General features: G+C 58.3%; 1 protein-coding gene across 1 annotated transcript in view; it reads left to right on the top strand.

Moving 5' to 3' along the window:
• Positions 1 to 18,681, top strand: part of LOC112979363 (uncharacterized) — a 97,398-nt gene that overhangs the window by 71,133 nt on the left and 7,584 nt on the right. Inside the window, exons 103-132 of the mRNA XM_064517176.1 lie at positions 130 to 329; positions 431 to 811; positions 1,217 to 1,503; positions 2,208 to 2,479; positions 3,325 to 3,462; positions 4,086 to 4,342; positions 4,445 to 4,529; positions 4,662 to 4,745; positions 4,859 to 5,100; positions 5,196 to 5,479; positions 5,589 to 5,866; positions 6,740 to 7,338; positions 7,722 to 8,286; positions 8,447 to 8,646; positions 8,748 to 9,128; positions 9,534 to 9,820; positions 10,532 to 10,803; positions 11,649 to 11,786; positions 12,410 to 12,666; positions 12,769 to 12,853; positions 12,986 to 13,069; positions 13,183 to 13,424; positions 13,520 to 13,803; positions 13,913 to 14,190; positions 14,493 to 15,091; positions 15,475 to 16,039; positions 16,200 to 16,399; positions 16,501 to 16,881; positions 17,287 to 17,573; positions 18,285 to 18,556. Coding sequence (XP_064373246.1) covers positions 130 to 329; positions 431 to 811; positions 1,217 to 1,503; positions 2,208 to 2,479; positions 3,325 to 3,462; positions 4,086 to 4,342; positions 4,445 to 4,529; positions 4,662 to 4,745; positions 4,859 to 5,100; positions 5,196 to 5,479; positions 5,589 to 5,866; positions 6,740 to 7,338; positions 7,722 to 8,286; positions 8,447 to 8,646; positions 8,748 to 9,128; positions 9,534 to 9,820; positions 10,532 to 10,803; positions 11,649 to 11,786; positions 12,410 to 12,666; positions 12,769 to 12,853; positions 12,986 to 13,069; positions 13,183 to 13,424; positions 13,520 to 13,803; positions 13,913 to 14,190; positions 14,493 to 15,091; positions 15,475 to 16,039; positions 16,200 to 16,399; positions 16,501 to 16,881; positions 17,287 to 17,573; positions 18,285 to 18,556 — 8,484 coding nt within the window. The remainder of the gene's footprint in view (positions 1 to 129; positions 330 to 430; positions 812 to 1,216; positions 1,504 to 2,207; positions 2,480 to 3,324; positions 3,463 to 4,085; positions 4,343 to 4,444; positions 4,530 to 4,661; positions 4,746 to 4,858; positions 5,101 to 5,195; positions 5,480 to 5,588; positions 5,867 to 6,739; positions 7,339 to 7,721; positions 8,287 to 8,446; positions 8,647 to 8,747; positions 9,129 to 9,533; positions 9,821 to 10,531; positions 10,804 to 11,648; positions 11,787 to 12,409; positions 12,667 to 12,768; positions 12,854 to 12,985; positions 13,070 to 13,182; positions 13,425 to 13,519; positions 13,804 to 13,912; positions 14,191 to 14,492; positions 15,092 to 15,474; positions 16,040 to 16,199; positions 16,400 to 16,500; positions 16,882 to 17,286; positions 17,574 to 18,284; positions 18,557 to 18,681) is intronic.

The raw sequence follows: 18,681 nt of genomic DNA on the forward strand, positions 1-18,681 counted from the left end.
AACTTGCCACCTCCTGTGCGCCAACCTGTGGCCACAGCATTTCTCGCCAATTCTCTAGCCTTCCCTTTCCCAGAAAGTAGCCATTTCTTGAGGGCTTTTCTGGTCCTAATTGTCCCCATCGCCTTGCAGCCCTGCTGTGCCCTGCCAACAGCTACTATGACCCTTGCATGACCGGCTGTCCTGCCACCTGCCTCGACCAACAAGCCCCACAGAACTGCTCCAAGCCCTGCGTGGAGGGCTGTGCGTGCACCTCTGGCTTCTTGGTCAGCGGAGACACCTGTGTGCCCGAGGCCCACTGTGGCTGCCTCTTTGAGGGCAACTACTACCGCGTGAGTGAAAGCCCTGCCCCAGCTTGCTCCCCTCCCAGGGCACTTGTTTTCCTCTGTTTCCCTGCCTGATGCGCTTGTGCTGTGTGTTTCCCTGCCTGCAGGAAGGCGAGCACTTTGTGAGCGAGAACTGCGCTCGCCAGTGCCGGTGTGAAGCCAACGGCCAGATGGTTTGCTCCGCGTTGTCCTGTGGTGAGGATGAGGTCTGCAAGATCCAGAATGGCCACAGGGGCTGTTACCCGGCCAGCACTGCTCTCTGCCACATCTACGGAGACCCGCATTACAGCACTTTCGATGGGAAGCTCCACCACTTCCAGGGCTCTTGCAACTACACAGTGGTGACGGGCTGCGGCAACTCCTCCGTTGGGTTCATGGTCACCACCCGCAATGAGCATCGGGGCAGCCAGAGCTGGACAGCTCTTAACTCTGTGGCGCTGTCTGTGGAAGGCCTCCACATCGTACTGCAGAAGAACAAGGCAGTCTACGTAAGCCCCTCATTTTTAGACCTGGGAACAGCCGTCTTCCAAAGTACCATTTCTCGGTTGCTTTCCCCACCCGGTTTCCTTTCAGGGAATCAGCTTGAATACTTGAGTCCCCAAGAAGTGCTCGATATTCCCTGAGCCTGCTGGCATGCTCGTGGAAGAGCGTGGTGGGTCTCTGAGTGGGGAGGATATGACTGCAAGCACAGCAACAGATTTTCTGCTTGCTTGCCTGAGCTTTGTGTGCGCCGTATGTAGAGTAGCTGCTGTCCTCGTACGTCTGGGCAGGGTTTGCCGTGCCATCAGCGCTTCTGACTCCCTGGGCGCTGGCACCGTGGCAGGGAAGAGCACTGACTTTTGAGTGGAGGGCACCTCTTTATGTTTCTCTCTCCCTCTCTCTCCCGTATTCAGATCAATGGTGTTCTGGCCTCCCTGCCTGCCTCTCCTATCCCCAGCGTGACCGTTTCCCTGAGTGGCTCCTACGTGCAAGTTTCTACCAGGCTGGGCCTGCAGCTGCAGTTCAACGGGGACCACGAGCTCCTGGTGAGGGTGTCTGAGAAGCACAAGGGCAAGCTGTGTGGACTGTGTGGGACGTACACCGGGAGCCAGCAGGACGACTTCATGAGACCCGACGGGGTGATAGTGCCTGATTTCAATGACTTTGGAGCCAGCTGGATGGTGCCGGACAATGATTGGCCGTGAGTCCTTGTCCTGTAGCGTGGATGACGGATGAAGGGGAGCCTGGGAGCTGGCAGCTGTGGGTGGAACAAGGAGGGAGGGCTGGGAATGGCAGGGGCGAGCCCGCAGAGAGGAGGCCTTGTGGGAAGGCCTGCAAGATCAGGTAGAGGCTCCAGAGCAGCAGACCTGTGGCCCTTGTGTCTGCCCCGCTCTGCTTCATCCACCTCTGGGGTGTCCTGTGTGCAAACAGATCCCAGCTGTGTGGCTGTTCCCCTTTCCCCTGAGGGCTAGCTCACTAGAGCTGGTGTCAGGTCCCCACTGTGCGGTTGGGGTTCATGGTGCTTTCTCCCCGTAGGTGCTGTGCTCTGGGGTCCTTGGTGACCTCTGTTTGGGGCCCTGCATCCCACTCTGCACAGTCACCATTCCTGACCCCAGAGAGAGTGGTCGGGGGGGTGGGGGGGATGCTCTTCCTGAGCTGTTGTGATGCCAACCGTCTCAGCCCATTGTTTCGGTCTGCCTGATGCCACAGAGGAGAATGGTGACTGCGGGCTGTGGGCTGTGTTCCTAACCCTTGCAAATGAAATGGGGGGAGGGGGGAGGGGGTGGTTCTTGGCAAGGGATCTGGACTCCAAAGGCTGAGGCTTTGCATGGGGAAGAAGTCAGGAAATGGTGTGGCTGGGGCTCACAGGCTGCGTGACCTCAGAGGTATGCATCTGCTTTGTAGGTGTGACCCAGCCATCTTCCCGCCTGTGTCCTGCTCCCCCTCCCAGGAGGAGGCAGCTAACAAGCAGTGTGGAATCCTCGCAGAGCTTGGCGGCCCGTTCCAGCCATGCCATGCGGTTCTGCCGCCCAAATCGTACTTTGAGAGCTGTGTCTATGACCAGTGTGCCACTGGTGGCAGCACAGAGCAGCTGTGCAATGACCTGGAGGCCTACGCTACCGCCTGCACCCAGGCAGGAGTCACTCTGGGAGACTGGAGCGCTGGCACTGTCTGTGGTAAATGTCCCGTTTGTGTTTGTTTTCAAGAGCGAGTGGTAAGAGTGTCCCTGCACATACTCTGTGGATGTGAGTAGCTGTAGTCCCTTGGCTCCAGGGCAGTCAAGCCTAAGGGTTAAGATCCAGGAGCCCCACCATGTTGCAGCAGCTCTGATGGGTTGACACAACCCTTTCCGGCCTGGCAGTCCGCAAAGGCCTTACCTCTGTTCCCCGCCGCGTCCTGCCCAAAGCGTTCTGCGCAGCGCTGCCTGTCTGTGGCTCTGGAGCGGCCTGTCCAGGGTGTGCTGTCAGCAGCTTCTTGAGCATTGGGAAGGCAGGCCATTGCCTGACTGTTGCTGGCTGGGATGGAAACGCGCTGCCAGGCAAGAGTGGTCAAGGCCGTACTGCCTACTGTCCCTCCTCTGTACATGAAGTGCAGCTGACGAGGGGCCGTCAGAAAAGTCCTAGAGTTGTAGTGAGTCACTGGTAACATCCTGACCATGGCTGAGGCTCTACCTTCTGTAAGGCTTAGCGAGGTACCACCCAGGACCAGCGGGGTGGAGAGAGGAAGGGAGAACCAGACGCGGGAGGGGGAGAAGGGAGGCAATCTTGATTAGTGAACGCCTTGGGACACTCAGAATGAAGCTGCTAATCTGGGAACGACCTTGCTTCCCAGCCTGTCTGTCTGCAGTTTTCCCTCTGCTATGCTGGCGCACCCCATGCTTCCAGTTAGCTGGCCATCCTCTCCTGGCCGTGAGCATGCCAGGGATGTGGGTGGCCCTGCCAGGGCACAGGGAGAAGGTGGCCCCGCCCTCACTGTAGAAATTCTGCTTTTCTTTCTGTACCATATCCAGCTTCCCTTGCAGCCTGCAATTTCTCCTGCACTTTTGACGTTGACTTCTGTGAGTGGGAACAGGCGAACTACAGCAGCATTGACTGGATAAGGCACAAGGGGCCAACACCCTCGCCAGATACCGGCCCTTCCTATGACCACACAACAGGAGGTAAGAAGAGCAGCTGGTACGTGGTAGTCCTTCAGGCAGAGGGGTATCCCTGGGGAGAGGGCGAGGAGCCTTTTCTGGCAGGAAATACAGGCCACGTACTTCCTGGGCTTGATCCGGAGCTGCTTGTGGCAGCCTTCCCCAGGGCCAGGCCCTTGCTTTGGGAAGCCTTGCAGCCCTAGGAATCAGTCTGCGGTACCGCCAGGGCAGGCAAGGATCTACTGTGCGAGGGGGAGAGTAATGCAAAGCTTGATGGCCAGACTCTCTCAGGGCAGGAGGAATGGGTGTCTGTCAGGAGACGCTGGCTTCTCTAGAAACCAACAGTGAAGGGGTCCGAAAGCTGCCGAGTCACGCTAGGATTGTGGCGATGCTTTGGAGAGACGGAAGCGATGCTGTTTCCCAGCCGAAACCGTCCATCTGGCATTGCCCACAGAGAGCATGGTCCATAGGCAGACTCAAGGCTGGGTGTTTGTGGCTAGAGAAGGATGTGACATCTGTTTGCTCTCCCCACCCTCGCCTGCCTTGAGCTGCAGCAGGGAGTGCTGCCGAGCCAGTGCTTGGGTTGTTCCCGAGTGCTTTGTCCAGGTTTGATGGTGCATGTCAGTGTGGCTTGCGCTTTGTTTCAGACGGCTACTACATCTACCTGCAAGGCAGCAATGCCCTCCCCGGTTCTGTGGCTCATCTGGTCAGTCCGGTGTGCAGTTCAGAAGGACCGCACTGCTTCCGCTTCTGGTATCACATGTATGGAGTGGCTGAAACAATGGCCTTGCGGGTGTACGTGGTTAAGAACGAAGAGCTAGTGATGATCTGGAGCAGTGTTGGGAACCATGGGGACAGATGGAACTTGGGAGAGGTCACGGTGCACAGCACGGGAAACATGCAGGTAGGGCAGGGGCTCCGACCACCCTCTGAGGTGGACCGTGCTTTGAAATGGCGCTTCATGTGTACGGCTGGAGCTAATGCTGGAAACCAACCCTTTCCCTAGATTGTCCTGGAAGGAGAATGGGGTGAAGATTTCCGGAGCGATGTAGCATTGGATGATCTGTCCATCGAGAAGGGATACTGCCCAGGTTTGTTTCCTGCATGGGGAAGGGTGGCTTGAGGGAAAGTGATTGCTTGTTGAGGCAGTCTGTTTAGTTTCTGCCCTGAAAAGGAGCTTGTGAGGGAGGAGTGCGTTTGCACGTGCGTTGTCTCTCTCCTAGGCAATGTGACTACGCCATCACCAAGCCCCAGCACCGCCCCATCTTCGACAGGGAATCCGACACCAACGCCCCTGCCAGGCTCAGGTGAGTAGAGTAGAGCAGTCATGGGGCTGCAGTGCCTTGTGCAGGGTGGGCAGGGGCGAAGAGGCGGCAGGAGCTGTTTGATGGAACGCTTCCCCTGGCCTTCCTTCTGTCAGGGACCTGTGTGGTGGAAGGAGACCCTCACTACCACACGTTCGACAAGCAAATACACCACTTCATGGGCACCTGCACCTACACCCTCTCCAAGCTGTGCGAGAGCAACAGCTCACTGCCCTACTTCAACGTGGAAGCAGCCAACGAGCACAGGGGAAGCAACACTCGCGTGTCCTACGTCCAGTACGTGGACGTTGATGTGTCTGGCCAGCGGATACGGCTGGGGAAGGGCGGAGTGGTGACGGTAAGCCCAAGGGGGAGCGACGGTGGGGCAGTGTGAGGGGAGAGAGGCGTGCCGAATGGGTTGCAGCAACCCTGCCTTGTCTTCTGTCCTTCCAGGTCAACGGAGTGGAAGAGGTCGTGCCCTGCACCCCATCAGCAGGCGTGCGGGTCTCGTCCAGCGGGTTCTACACCGTGGTCTCAACAGACTTTGGCTTGAGAGTGAAGTTTGATGGGGAGCATCGGGTGGAGGTGACGCTTCCGAGCACCTTTGGGCAGAAGGTCTGTGGCATGTGTGGGAACTACAACGGGGTGGCAGCAGATGACTTCCTGAACCCGGAGGGAGTGCTGGAGCCAGACTCCACCAGCCTGGGCAACAGCTGGCAGGTGTCCAACGATAGCAGGTGCGTGGCCCCCGGCAGGTCTGGGAATGTGTCAGGCGTGGTGGGGAGGGTGAGACACTAGGAGAAGCCCACAGATAACCCAGGGGCCCTTCTCCCTCCCTTCCCACAGCTGCTCACCCGGACCAATCCCCAGCCCGGCCTGCAACGATACGGACAAGCAAGTCATTGCCAGCAGCCGCTTCTGCGGACTCCTCACTGACACCAGTGGCCTGTTTGAGTTGTGCCATGCTGTCCTGAGCCCCAGCGGTTACTTCGACACCTGCCTTTACGACCTGTGTGAGCTGGGGCTGGATCGCGAGGCCCTGTGCAACAGTTTGCAGTCCTACGCGGACGCCTGCCAGTCGCTTGGTGTGAAGATCCCCGCGTGGAGGAACGCAACATTCTGCCGTAAGTCAGCAGAGAACACGAGATGGTTCCATGCTCCTAGGAAAGCCCAACTTGAGAATGGAACATTGGGATAGGGAATAGTAACCATTTTTGTTACATGATGTTGGCATATAGGGTTAAGTGTTAGTAGCAGGGGCCCCTTTTCTGTTTCACTGGATCAGGGATGATTCAGTGATCCTTCCCCTCTACTCTGCACTGGTGAGGCCACATCTGGAGTACGGTGTCCCGCTTTGGCTCCGCAGGAGAAGAGACACGTGTAGCTAACGGAGTGTGTCCAGCGAAGTGCTACTGTGTGTCCAGCGAAGTGCTACTAACATGATTAAGGGTCGAAAGCATCTCATATGAGAGAAGTCTGAGAGAGCTTGGTTTGTTCAGCTTGGAGAGGAGAAGTCTGAGGGAGGATCTTATCAATGCATGTAAATATCTGAAGGGGGAGCATAAAGAATACGGAGCCGGACTCTTTTCAGTGGTCCCAGTGACAGGACAAGAGGCAATGGGCACAAACCGAAACCCAGGAAGTTCCGTTTGAATCTGAGGAAAAGCTTTTTTACTCTGAGGGTGACTGAAAACTCGAACAGGTGGCCCAGAGAGGTTATGAAGCCTTCGTCCTAGGTGATATTCAAAAGCCATCAGGACGCGGTCCTGGGCAGCCGGCTTCAGATTGACTCTGCTTGCGCAAGGGGGTTGGACTAGACGATCTGTAAAGGTCCCTTCCAACCATTCTGTGATTCTGCTATTCAGTGTTCTCACAGGGCAAAGATTGCAAACCATATGAGAAAATTTGGGACCTTAATTTTGAGAGGATCAAAAGTGAGAAAAACATTACCCAGCGCACTATTCTTCGAGTAACGGCCATGCCTTTTCTCTTGGTAGCCATCAAGTGTCCTGCCAACAGCCACTATGAGCCATGCGCTGCAGCCTGCCCTGCTACCTGTGTTGACCCAACAGCACCCTACACCTGTGGCCAGCCGTGCGTGGAGGGATGTGTGTGCGACAGCGGGTACCTGCTCTACAATGACCGATGCGTGCCCAGCCAGCAGTGCGGGTGCTGGCACAACGGGCAGCACTACCCCGTGGGCTCAGAGTTCTGGACGGACAACACCTGCTCCTCGAAGTGCATGTGTCCAGGGCGGGGGAGCAAAGTCCAGTGCTCCAGTGCCTCCTGCCCGGCAGGCCAGTACTGTGGGGTGCAGAACGGGAAACCCGGCTGCTTCCTGTCCTCTTACGGCATCTGCTACGTGCATGGGGACCCTCACTACAACAGCTTTGACAACGTGTGGCACGACTTCATGGGGAACTGCAGCTACACCCTGGCCAAAGTGTGCTCCAATGCCACCTCCCTGCCCTACTTCAATATTGAGGCCAAGAACGAGCATCGTGGGAACCCCAGCGTGTCCTACGTGCGCGAAGTCCTGGTTGAGGTGTACGGAGAACGCATTGCAATTGTCAAGAACGAGCAGAGCCAAGTGCTGGTAGGGAGCTGGGCTGGCATGAGGGTGGTGTGGCTGCAAGATGGGGGTGGCTTTTCTTGGCGGGGTCTTGCCCAAACCGGACCCTTTTGTCTCAGGCCGGGGCGGGCTCCCCGTAAACTGCTGGGGCGCTGTCTCCACAGTGTTTCCGCTGTGGAAGGGCTGGAGGAGGAAGAGGGAAAGAGGGAATGTGGCCGGTGTTGAATACAGGCCCCCGCGCAGTGCTGAGAAGAGGCAGGGCTGGCCAAGCCTCAGGGGTGCCCGCGTGTGAGGGGAGCGAGGGCACCGGTGTGCTGTGCTGGGTTCTGGGGCCTGTTTTCCCCACGAGGGAGGCCTCAGGGAGGCTGCGTACAAGTCCGGGGCCCATTGGGGTGTGTCTGCCCTAGGTCAACGGGGTGCGCCAGACCCTGCCGGTGAGAGCAGCGGGAGGCGCCGTCACAGTGAGCAGGAGCGGCCGCTACATCAGCCTGGAGACAGACTTCAACCTGAAAGTGTCCTATGACACCGACCACTCGGTGGAGGTGAAGGTGCCCACGACCTACTTCAACCTGACCTGTGGCATGTGCGGGAACTTCAACAGCCGGGGAGAGGACGATTACATGATGCCCAACGGGCAGCAAGCCGCAGACTCCAACGCGCTGGGAGAGAGCTGGCAGGTCCCAGACGACGACCCCTCTTGCGGTGTCCCCGTGCCCCCCGCACCCTGCAGTGCAGAAGAGGAGAAGCTCTACCACTCGGACGGGTTCTGCGGCATGCTGACCTCCAGGCCCGGCTCTTTTGAGAACTGCCATGCTGTGATCAACCCCCAGAGCTACCTGGAGAGCTGCTTCTATGACCTTTGTGCCCTGAACGGTAGTCAGGAGGTCCTGTGCAGTGCTCTGGAAGCCTATGCTGACGCGTGCCAGGCAGCGGGTGTGACTCTTCTTCCCTGGAGGAATGCCACCTTCTGCCGTGAGTACCTACCTTGGACTTCCCAGAGGAAAACTTGCCACCTCCTGTGCGCCAACCTGTGGCCACAGCATTTCTCGCCAATTCTCTAGCCTTCCCTTTCCCAGAAAGTAGCCATTTCTTGAGGGCTTTTCTGGTCCTAATTGTCCCCATCGCCTTGCAGCCCTGCTGTGCCCTGCCAACAGCTACTATGACCCTTGCATGACCGGCTGTCCTGCCACCTGCCTCGACCAACAAGCCCCACAGAACTGCTCCAAGCCCTGCGTGGAGGGCTGTGCGTGCACCTCTGGCTTCTTGGTCAGCGGAGACACCTGTGTGCCCGAGGCCCACTGTGGCTGCCTCTTTGAGGGCAACTACTACCGCGTGAGTGAAAGCCCTGCCCCAGCTTGCTCCCCTCCCAGGGCACTTGTTTTCCTCTGTTTCCCTGCCTGATGCGCTTGTGCTGTGTGTTTCCCTGCCTGCAGGAAGGCGAGCACTTTGTGAGCGAGAACTGCGCTCGCCAGTGCCGGTGTGAAGCCAACGGCCAGATGGTTTGCTCCGCGTTGTCCTGTGGTGAGGATGAGGTCTGCAAGATCCAGAATGGCCACAGGGGCTGTTACCCGGCCAGCACTGCTCTCTGCCACATCTACGGAGACCCGCATTACAGCACTTTCGATGGGAAGCTCCACCACTTCCAGGGCTCTTGCAACTACACAGTGGTGACGGGCTGCGGCAACTCCTCCGTTGGGTTCACGGTCACCACCCGCAATGAGCATCGGGGCAGCCAGAGCTGGACAGCTCTTAACTCTGTGGCGCTGTCTGTGGAAGGCCTCCACATCGTACTGCAGAAGAACAAGGCAGTCTACGTAAGCCCCTCATTTTTAGACCTGGGAACAGCCGTCTTCCAAAGTACCATTTCTCGGTTGCTTTCCCCACCCGGTTTCCTTTCAGGGAATCAGCTTGAATACTTGAGTCCCCAAGAAGTGCTCGATATTCCCTGAGCCTGCTGGCATGCTCGTGGAAGAGCGTGGTGGGTCTCTGAGTGGGGAGGATATGACTGCAAGCACAGCAGCAGATTTTCTGCTTGCTTGCCTGAGCTTTGTGTGCGCCGTATGTAGAGTAGCTGCTGTCCTCGTACGTCCGGGCAGGGTTTGCCGTGCCATCAGCGCTTCTGACTCCCTGGGCGCTGGCACCGTGGCAGGGAAGAGCACTGACTTTTGAGTGGAGGGCACCTCTTTATGTTTCTCTCTCCCTCTCTCTCCCGTATTCAGATCAATGGTGTTCTGGCCTCCCTGCCTGCCTCTCCTATCCCCAGCGTGACCGTTTCCCTGAGTGGCTCCTACGTGCAAGTTTCTACCAGGCTGGGCCTGCAGCTGCAGTTCAACGGGGACCACGAGCTCCTGGTGAGGGTGTCTGAGAAGCACAAGGGCAAGCTGTGTGGACTGTGTGGGACGTACACCGGGAGCCAGCAGGACGACTTCATGAGACCCGACGGGGTGATAGTGCCTGATTTCAATGACTTTGGAGCCAGCTGGATGGTGCCGGACAATGATTGGCCGTGAGTCCTTGTCCTGTAGCGTGGATGACGGATGAAGGGGAGCCTGGGAGCTGGCAGCTGTGGGTGGAACAAGGAGGGAGGGCTGGGAATGGCAGGGGCGAGCCCGCAGAGAGGAGGCCTTGTGGGAAGGCCTGCAAGATCAGGTAGAGGCTCCAGAGCAGCAGACCTGTGGCCCTTGTGTCTGCCCCGCTCTGCTTCATCCACCTCTGGGGTGTCCTGTGTGCAAACAGATCCCAGCTGTGTGGCTGTTCCCCTTTCCCCTGAGGGCTAGCTCACTAGAGCTGGTGTCAGGTCCCCACTGTGTGGTTGGGGTTCATGGTGCTTTCTCCCCGTAGGTGCTGTGCTCTGGGGTCCTTGGTGACCTCTGTTTGGGGCCCTGCATCCCACTCTGCACAGTCACCATTCCTGACCCCAGAGAGAGTGGTCGGGGGGGTGGGGGGGATGCTCTTCCTGAGCTGTTGTGATGCCAACCGTCTCAGCCCATTGTTTCGGTCTGCCTGATGCCACAGAGGAGAATGGTGACTGCGGGCTGTGGGCTGTGTTCCTAACCCTTGCAAATGAAATGGGGGGAGGGGGGAGGGGGGAGGGGGTGGTTCTTGGCAAGGGATCTGGACTCCAAAGGCTGAGGCTTTGCATGGGGAAGAAGTCAGGAAATGGTGTGGCTGGGGCTCACAGGCTGCGTGACCTCAGAGGTATGCATCTGCTTTGTAGGTGTGACCCAGCCATCTTCCCGCCTGTGTCCTGCTCCCCCTCCCAGGAGGAGGCAGCTAACAAGCAGTGTGGAATCCTCGCAGAGCTTGGCGGCCCGTTCCAGCCATGCCATGCGGTTCTGCCACCCAAATCGTACTTTGAGAGCTGTGTCTATGACCAGTGTGCCACTGGTGGCAGCACAGAGCAGCTGTGCAATGACCTGGAGGCCTACGCTACCGCCTGCACCCAGGCAGGAGTCACTCTGGGAGACTGGAGCGCTGGCACTGTCTGTGGTAAATGTCCCGTTTGTGTTTGTTTTCAAGAGCGAGCGGTAAGAGTGTCCCTGCACATACTCTGTGGATGTGAGTAGCTGTAGTCCCTTGGCTCCAGGGCAGTCAAGCCTAAGGGTTAAGATCCAGGAGCCCCACCATGTTGCAGCAGCTCTGATGGGTTGACACAACCCTTTCCGGCCTGGCAGTCCGCAAAGGCCTTACCTCTGTTCCCCGCCGCGTCCTGCCCAAAGCGTTCTGCGCAGCGCTGCCTGTCTGTGGCTCTGGAGCGGCCTGTCCAGGGTGTGCTGTCAGCAGCTTCTTGAGCATTGGGAAGGCAGGCCATTGCCTGACTGTTGCTGGCTGGGATGGAAACGCGCTGCCAGGCAAGAGTGGTCAAGGCCGTACTGCCTACTGTCCCTCCTCTGTACATGAAGTGCAGCTGACGAGGGGCCGTCAGAAAAGTCCTAGAGTTGTAGTGAGTCACTGGTAACATCCTGACCATGGCTGAGGCTCTACCTTCTGTAAGGCTTAGCGAGGTACCACCCAGGACCAGCGGGGTGGAGAGAGGAAGGGAGAACCAGACGCGGGAGGGGGAGAAGGGAGGCAATCTTGATTAGTGAACGCCTTGGGACACTCAGAATGAAGCTGCTAATCTGGGAACGACCTTGCTTCCCAGCCTGTCTGTCTGCAGTTTTCCCTCTGCTATGCTGGCGCACCCCATGCTTCCAGTTAGCTGGCCATCCTCTCCTGGCCGTGAGCATGCCAGGGATGTAGGTGGCCCTGCCAGGGCACAGGGAGAAGGTGGCCCCGCCCTCACTGTAGAAATTCTGCTTTTCTTTCTGTACCATATCCAGCTTCCCTTGCAGCCTGCAATTTCTCCTGCACTTTTGACGTTGACTTCTGTGAGTGGGAACAGGCGAACTACAGCAGCATTGACTGGATAAGGCACAAGGGGCCAACACCCTCGCCAGATACCGGCCCTTCCTATGACCACACAACAGGAGGTAAGAAGAGCAGCTGGTACGTGGTAGTCCTTCAGGCAGAGGGGTATCCCTGGGGAGAGGGCGAGGAGCCTTTTCTGGCAGGAAATACAGGCCACGTACTTCCTGGGCTTGATCCGGAGCTGCTTGTGGCAGCCTTCCCCAGGGCCAGGCCCTTGCTTTGGGAAGCCTTGCAGCCCTAGGAATCAGTCTGCGGTACCGCCAGGGCAGGCAAGGATCTACTGTGCGAGGGGGAGAGTAATGCAAAGCTTGATGGCCAGACTCTCTCAGGGCAGGAGGAATGGGTGTCTGTCAGGAGACGCTGGCTTCTCTAGAAACCAACAGTGAAGGGGTCCGAAAGCTGCCGAGTCACGCTAGGATTGTGGCGATGCTTTGGAGAGACGGAAGCGATGCTGTTTCCCAGCCGAAACCGTCCATCTGGCATTGCCCACAGAGAGCATGGTCCATAGGCAGACTCAAGGCTGGGTGTTTGTGGCTAGAGAAGGATGTGACATCTGTTTGCTCTCCCCACCCTCGCCTGCCTTGAGCTGCAGCAGGGAGTGCTGCCGAGCCAGTGCTTGGGTTGTTCCCGAGTGCTTTGTCCAGGTTTGATGGTGCATGTCAGTGTGGCTTGCGCTTTGTTTCAGACGGCTACTACATCTACCTGCAAGGCAGCAATGCCCTCCCCGGTTCTGTGGCTCATCTGGTCAGTCCGGTGTGCAGTTCAGAAGGACCGCACTGCTTCCGCTTCTGGTATCACATGTATGGAGTGGCTGAAACAATGGCCTTGCGGGTGTACGTGGTTAAGAACGAAGAGCTAGTGATGATCTGGAGCAGTGTTGGGAACCATGGGGACAGATGGAACTTGGGAGAGGTCACGGTGCACAGCACGGGAAACATGCAGGTAGGGCAGGGGCTCCGACCACCCTCTGAGGTGGACCGTGCTTTGAAATGGCGCTTCATGTGTACGGCTGGAGCTAATGCTGGAAACCAACCCTTTCCCTAGATTGTCCTGGAAGGAGAATGGGGTGAAGATTTCCGGAGCGATGTAGCATTGGATGATCTGTCCATCGAGAAGGGATACTGCCCAGGTTTGTTTCCTGCATGGGGAAGGGTGGCTTGAGGGAAAGTGATTGCTTGTTGAGGCAGTCTGTTTAGTTTCTGCCCTGAAAAGGAGCTTGTGAGGGAGGAGTGCGTTTGCACGTGCGTTGTCTCTCTCCTAGGCAATGTGACTACGCCATCACCAAGCCCCAGCACCGCCCCATCTTCGACAGGGAATCCGACACCAACGCCCCTGCCAGGCTCAGGTGAGTAGAGTAGAGCAGTCATGGGGCTGCAGTGCCTTGTGCAGGGTGGGCAGGGGCGAAGAGGCGGCAGGAGCTGTTTGATGGAACGCTTCCCCTGGCCTTCCTTCTGTCAGGGACCTGTGTGGTGGAAGGAGACCCTCACTACCACACGTTCGACAAGCAAATACACCACTTCATGGGCACCTGCACCTACACCCTCTCCAAGCTGTGCGAGAGCAACAGCTCACTGCCCTACTTCAACGTGGAAGCAGCCAACGAGCACAGGGGAAGCAACACTCGCGTGTCCTACGTCCAGTACGTGGACGTTGATGTGTCTGGCCAGCGGATACGGCTGGGGAAGGGCGGAGTGGTGACGGTAAGCCCAAGGGGGAGCGACGGTGGGGCAGTGCGAGGGGAGAGAGGCGTGCCGAATGGGTTGCAGCAACCCTGCCTTGTCTTCTGTCCTTCCAGGTCAACGGAGTGGAAGAGGTCGTGCCCTGCACCCCATCAGCAGGCGTGCGGGTCTCGTCCAGCGGGTTCTACACCGTGGTCTCAACAGACTTTGGCTTGAGAGTGAAGTTTGATGGGGAGCATCGGGTGGAGGTGACGCTTCCGAGCACCTTTGGGCAGAAGGTCTGTGGCATGTGTGGGAACTACAACGGGGTGGCAGCAGATGACTTCCTGAACCCGGAGGGAGTGCTGGAGCCAGACTCCACCAGCCTGGGCAACAGCTGGCAGGTGTCCAACGATAGCAGGTGCGTGGCCCCCGGCAGGTCTGGGAATGTGTCAGGCGTGGTGGGGAGGGTGAGACACTAGGAGAAGCCCACAGATAACCCAGGGGCCCTTCTCCCTCCCTTCCCACAGCTGCTCACCCGGACCAATCCCCAGCCCGGCCTGCAACGATACGGACAAGCAAGTCATTGCCAGCAGCCGCTTCTGCGGACTCCTCACTGACACCAGTGGCCTGTTTGAGTTGTGCCATGCTGTCCTGAGCCCCAGCGGTTACTTCGACACCTGCCTTTACGACCTGTGTGAGCTGGGGCTGGATCGCGAGGCCCTGTGCAACAGTTTGCAGTCCTACGTGGACGCCTGCCAGTCGCTTGGTGTGAAGATCCCCGCGTGGAGGAACGCAACATTCTGCCGTGAGTCAGCACACAGAGATGCATTGTTTTGCTGACCCTGTTGGGCCACAGTGTCGTTGGTTCAGGGGCTGCATTTGTCCTTGGAAAGTGGGTTAGAAAGGAGGAAAAAATGCCATTTCTCTGTGCTGGCTGATGACTGTGGGAGGACCCTTTGTCAGTTGAATTCATATGCAGGAGGCATTATAAGGTGCCAGCTGGTGGGAATTAGTTGCCTAAATATGCAGTTAGTGCTTGCTGACATAAGGGGGACTCTGTGTGGAGGAATCCTGATGATTTCCGTGGTATTCCATTTCTCTCCACAGCCATCAAGTGTTCTGCCAACAGCCACTACGAGCCATGTGCTGCAGCCTGTCCTGCTACGTGTTTTGACCCTATGGCTCCTGTTAGTTGCAGCCTGCCATGCGTGGAGGGATGTGTGTGCGACAGCGGGTACCTGCTCTACAATGACCGATGCGTGCCCAGCCAGCAGTGCGGGTGCTGGCACAACGGGCAGCACTACCCCGTGGGCTCAGAGTTCTGGACGGACAACACCTGCTCCTCGAAGTGCATGTGTCCAGGGCGGGGGAGCAAAGTCCAGTGCTCCAGTGCCTCCTGCCCGGCAGGCCAGTACTGTGGGGTGCAGAACGGGAAACCCGGCTGCTTCCTGTCCTCTTACGGCATCTGCTACGTGCATGGGGACCCTCACTACAACAGCTTTGACAACGTGTGGCACGACTTCATGGGGAACTGCAGCTACACCCTGGCCAAAGTGTGCTCCAATGCCACCTCCCTGCCCTACTTCAATATTGAGGCCAAGAACGAGCATCGTGGGAACCCCAGCGTGTCCTACGTGCGCGAAGTCCTGGTTGAGGTGTACGGAGAACGCATTGCAATTGTCAAGAACGAGCAGAGCCAAGTGCTGGTAGGGAGCTGGGCTGGCATGAGGGTGGTGTGGCTGCAAGATGGGGGTGGCTTTTCTTGGCAGGGTCTTGCCCAAACCGGACCCTTTTGTCTCAGGCCGGGGCGGGCTCCCCGTAAACTGCTGGGGCGCTGTCTCCACAGTGTTTCCGCTGTGGAAGGGCTGGAGGAGGAAGAGGGAAAGAGGGAATGTGGCCGGTGTTGAATACAGGCCCCCGCGCAGTGCTGAGAAGAGGCAGGGCTGGCCAAGCCTCAGGGGTGCCCGCGTGTGAGGGGAGCGAGGGCACCGGTGTGCTGTGCTGGGTTCTGGGGCCTGTTTTCCCCACGAGGGAGGCCTCAGGGAGGCTGCGTACAAGTCCGGGGCCCATTGGGGTGTGTCTGCCCTAGGTCAACGGGGTGCGCCAGACCCTGCCGGTGAGAGCAGCGGGAGGCGCCGTCACAGTGAGCAGGAGCGGCCGCTACATCAGCCTGGAGACAGACTTCAACCTGAAAGTGTCCTATGACACCGACCACTCGGTGGAGGTGAAGGTGCCCACGACCTACTTCAACCTGACCTGTGGCATGTGCGGGAACTTCAACAGCCGGGGAGAGGACGATTACATGATGCCCAACGGGCAGCAAGCCGCAGACTCCAACGCGCTGGGAGAGAGCTGGCAGGTCCCAGACGACGACCCCTCTTGCGGTGTCCCCGTGCCCCCCGCACCCTGCAGTGCAGAAGAGGAGAAGCTCTACCACTCGGACGGGTTCTGCGGCATGCTGACCTCCAGGCCCGGCTCTTTTGAGAACTGCCATGCTGTGATCAACCCCCAGAGCTACCTGGAGAGCTGCTTCTATGACCTTTGTGCCCTGAACGGTAGTCAGGAGGTCCTGTGCAGTGCTCTGGAAGCCTATGCTGACGCGTGCCAGGCAGCGGGTGTGACTCTTCTTCCCTGGAGGAATGCCACCTTCTGCCGTGAGTACCTACCTTGGACTTCCCAGAGGAAAACTTGCCACCTCCTGTGCGCCAACCTGTGGCCACAGCATTTCTCGCCAATTCTCTAGCCTTCCCTTTCCCAGAAAGTAGCCATTTCTTGAGGGCTTTTCTGGTCCTAATTGTCCCCATCGCCTTGCAGCCCTGCTGTGCCCTGCCAACAGCTACTATGACCCTTGCATGACCGGCTGTCCTGCCACCTGCCTCGACCAACAAGCCCCACAGAACTGCTCCAAGCCCTGCGTGGAGGGCTGTGCGTGCACCTCTGGCTTCTTGGTCAGCGGAGACACCTGTGTGCCCGAGGCCCACTGTGGCTGCCTCTTTGAGGGCAACTACTACCGCGTGAGTGAAAGCCCTGCCCCAGCTTGCTCCCCTCCCAGGGCACTTGTTTTCCTCTGTTTCCCTGCCTGATGCGCTTGTGCTGTGTGTTTCCCTGCCTGCAGGAAGGCGAGCACTTTGTGAGCGAGAACTGCGCTCGCCAGTGCCGGTGTGAAGCCAACGGCCAGATGGTTTGCTCCGCGTTGTCCTGTGGTGAGGATGAGGTCTGCAAGATCCAGAATGGCCACAGGGGCTGTTACCCGGCCAGCACTGCTCTCTGCCACATCTACGGAGACCCGCATTACAGCACTTTCGATGGGAAGCTCCACCACTTCCAGGGCTCTTGCAACTACACAGTGGTGACGGGCTGCGGCAACTCCTCCGTTGGGTTCACGGTCACCACCCGCAATGAGCATCGGGGCAGCCAGAGCTGGACAGCTCTTAACTCTGTGGCGCTGTCTGTGGAAGGCCTCCACATCGTACTGCAGAAGAACAAGGCAGTCTACGTAAGCCCCTCATTTTTAGACCTGGGAACAGCCGTCTTCCAAAGTACCATTTCTCGGTTGCTTTCCCCACCCGGTTTCCTTTCAGGGAATCAGCTTGAATACTTGAGTCCCCAAGAAGTGCTCGATATTCCCTGAGCCTGCTGGCATGCTCGTGGAAGAGCGTGGTGGGTCTCTGAGTGGGGAGGATATGACTGCAAGCACAGCAGCAGATTTTCTGCTTGCTTGCCTGAGCTTTGTGTGCGCCGTATGTAGAGTAGCTGCTGTCCTCGTACGTCCGGGCAGGGTTTGCCGTGCCATCAGCGCTTCTGACTCCCTGGGCGCTGGCACCGTGGCAGGGAAGAGCACTGACTTTTGAGTGGAGGGCACCTCTTTATGTTTCTCTCTCCCTCTCTCTCCCGTATTCAGATCAATGGTGTTCTGGCCTCCCTGCCTGCCTCTCCTATCCCCAGCGTGACCGTTTCCCTGAGTGGCTCCTACGTGCAAGTTTCTACCAGGCTGGGCCTGCAGCTGCAGTTCAACGGGGACCACGAGCTCCTGGTGAGGGTGTCTGAGAAGCACAAGGGCAAGCTGTGTGGACTGTGTGGGACGTACACCGGGAGCCAGCAGGACGACTTCATGAGACCCGACGGGGTGATAGTGCCTGATTTCAATGACTTTGGAGCCAGCTGGATGGTGCCGGACAATGATTGGCCGTGAGTCCTTGTCCTGTAGCGTGGATGACGGATGAAGGGGAGCCTGGGAGCTGGCAGCTGTGGGTGGAACAAGGAGGGAGGGCTGGGAATGGCAGGGGCGAGCCCGCAGAGAGGAGGCCTTGTGGGAAGGCCTGCAAGATCAGGTAGAGGCTCCAGAGCAGCAGACCTGTGGCCCTTGTGTCTGCCCCGCTCTGCTTCATCCACCTCTGGGGTGTCCTGTGTGCAAACAGATCCCAGCTGTGTGGCTGTTCCCCTTTCCCCTGAGGGCTAGCTCACTAGAGCTGGTGTCAGGTCCCCACTGTGCGGTTGGGGTTCATGGTGCTTTCTCCCCGTAGGTGCTGTGCTCTGGGGTCCTTGGTGACCTCTGTTTGGGGCCCTGCATCCCACTCTGCACAGTCACCATTCCTGACCCCAGAGAGAGTGGTCGGGGGGGTGGGGGGGATGCTCTTCCTGAGCTGTTGTGATGCCAACCGTCTCAGCCCATTGTTTCGGTCTGCCTGATGCCACAGAGGAGAATGGTGACTGCGGGCTGTGGGCTGTGTTCCTAACCCTTGCAAATGAAATGGGGGGAGGGGGGAGGGGGGAGGGGGTGGTTCTTGGCAAGGGATCTGGACTCCAAAGGCTGAGGCTTTGCATGGGGAAGAAGTCAGGAAATGGTGTGGCTGGGGCTCACAGGCTGCGTGACCTCAGAGGTATGCATCTGCTTTGTAGGTGTGACCCAGCCATCTTCCCGCCTGTGTCCTGCTCCCCCTCCCAGGAGGAGGCAGCTAACAAGCAGTGTGGAATCCTCGCAGAGCTTGGCGGCCCGTTCCAGCCATGCCATGCGGTTCTGCCGCCCAAATCGTACTTTGAGAGCTGTGTCTATGACCAGTGTGCCACTGGTGGCAGCACAGAGCAGCTGTGCAATGACCTGGAGGCCTACGCTACCGCCTGCACCCAGGCAGGAGTCACTCTGGGAGACTGGAGCGCTGGCACTGTCTGTGGTAAATGTCCCGTTTGTGTTTGTTTTCAAGAGCGAGCGGTAAGAGTGTCCCTGCACATACTCTGTGGATGTGAGTAGCTGTAGTCCCTTGGCTCCAGGGCAGTCAAGCCTAAGGGTTAAGATCCA

The sequence above is a fragment of the Dromaius novaehollandiae genome, chromosome 9 (assembly GCF_036370855.1).
Source record: "Dromaius novaehollandiae isolate bDroNov1 chromosome 9, bDroNov1.hap1, whole genome shotgun sequence".
In the NCBI taxonomy this organism is placed as follows: Eukaryota; Metazoa; Chordata; class Aves; order Casuariiformes; family Dromaiidae; genus Dromaius; species Dromaius novaehollandiae.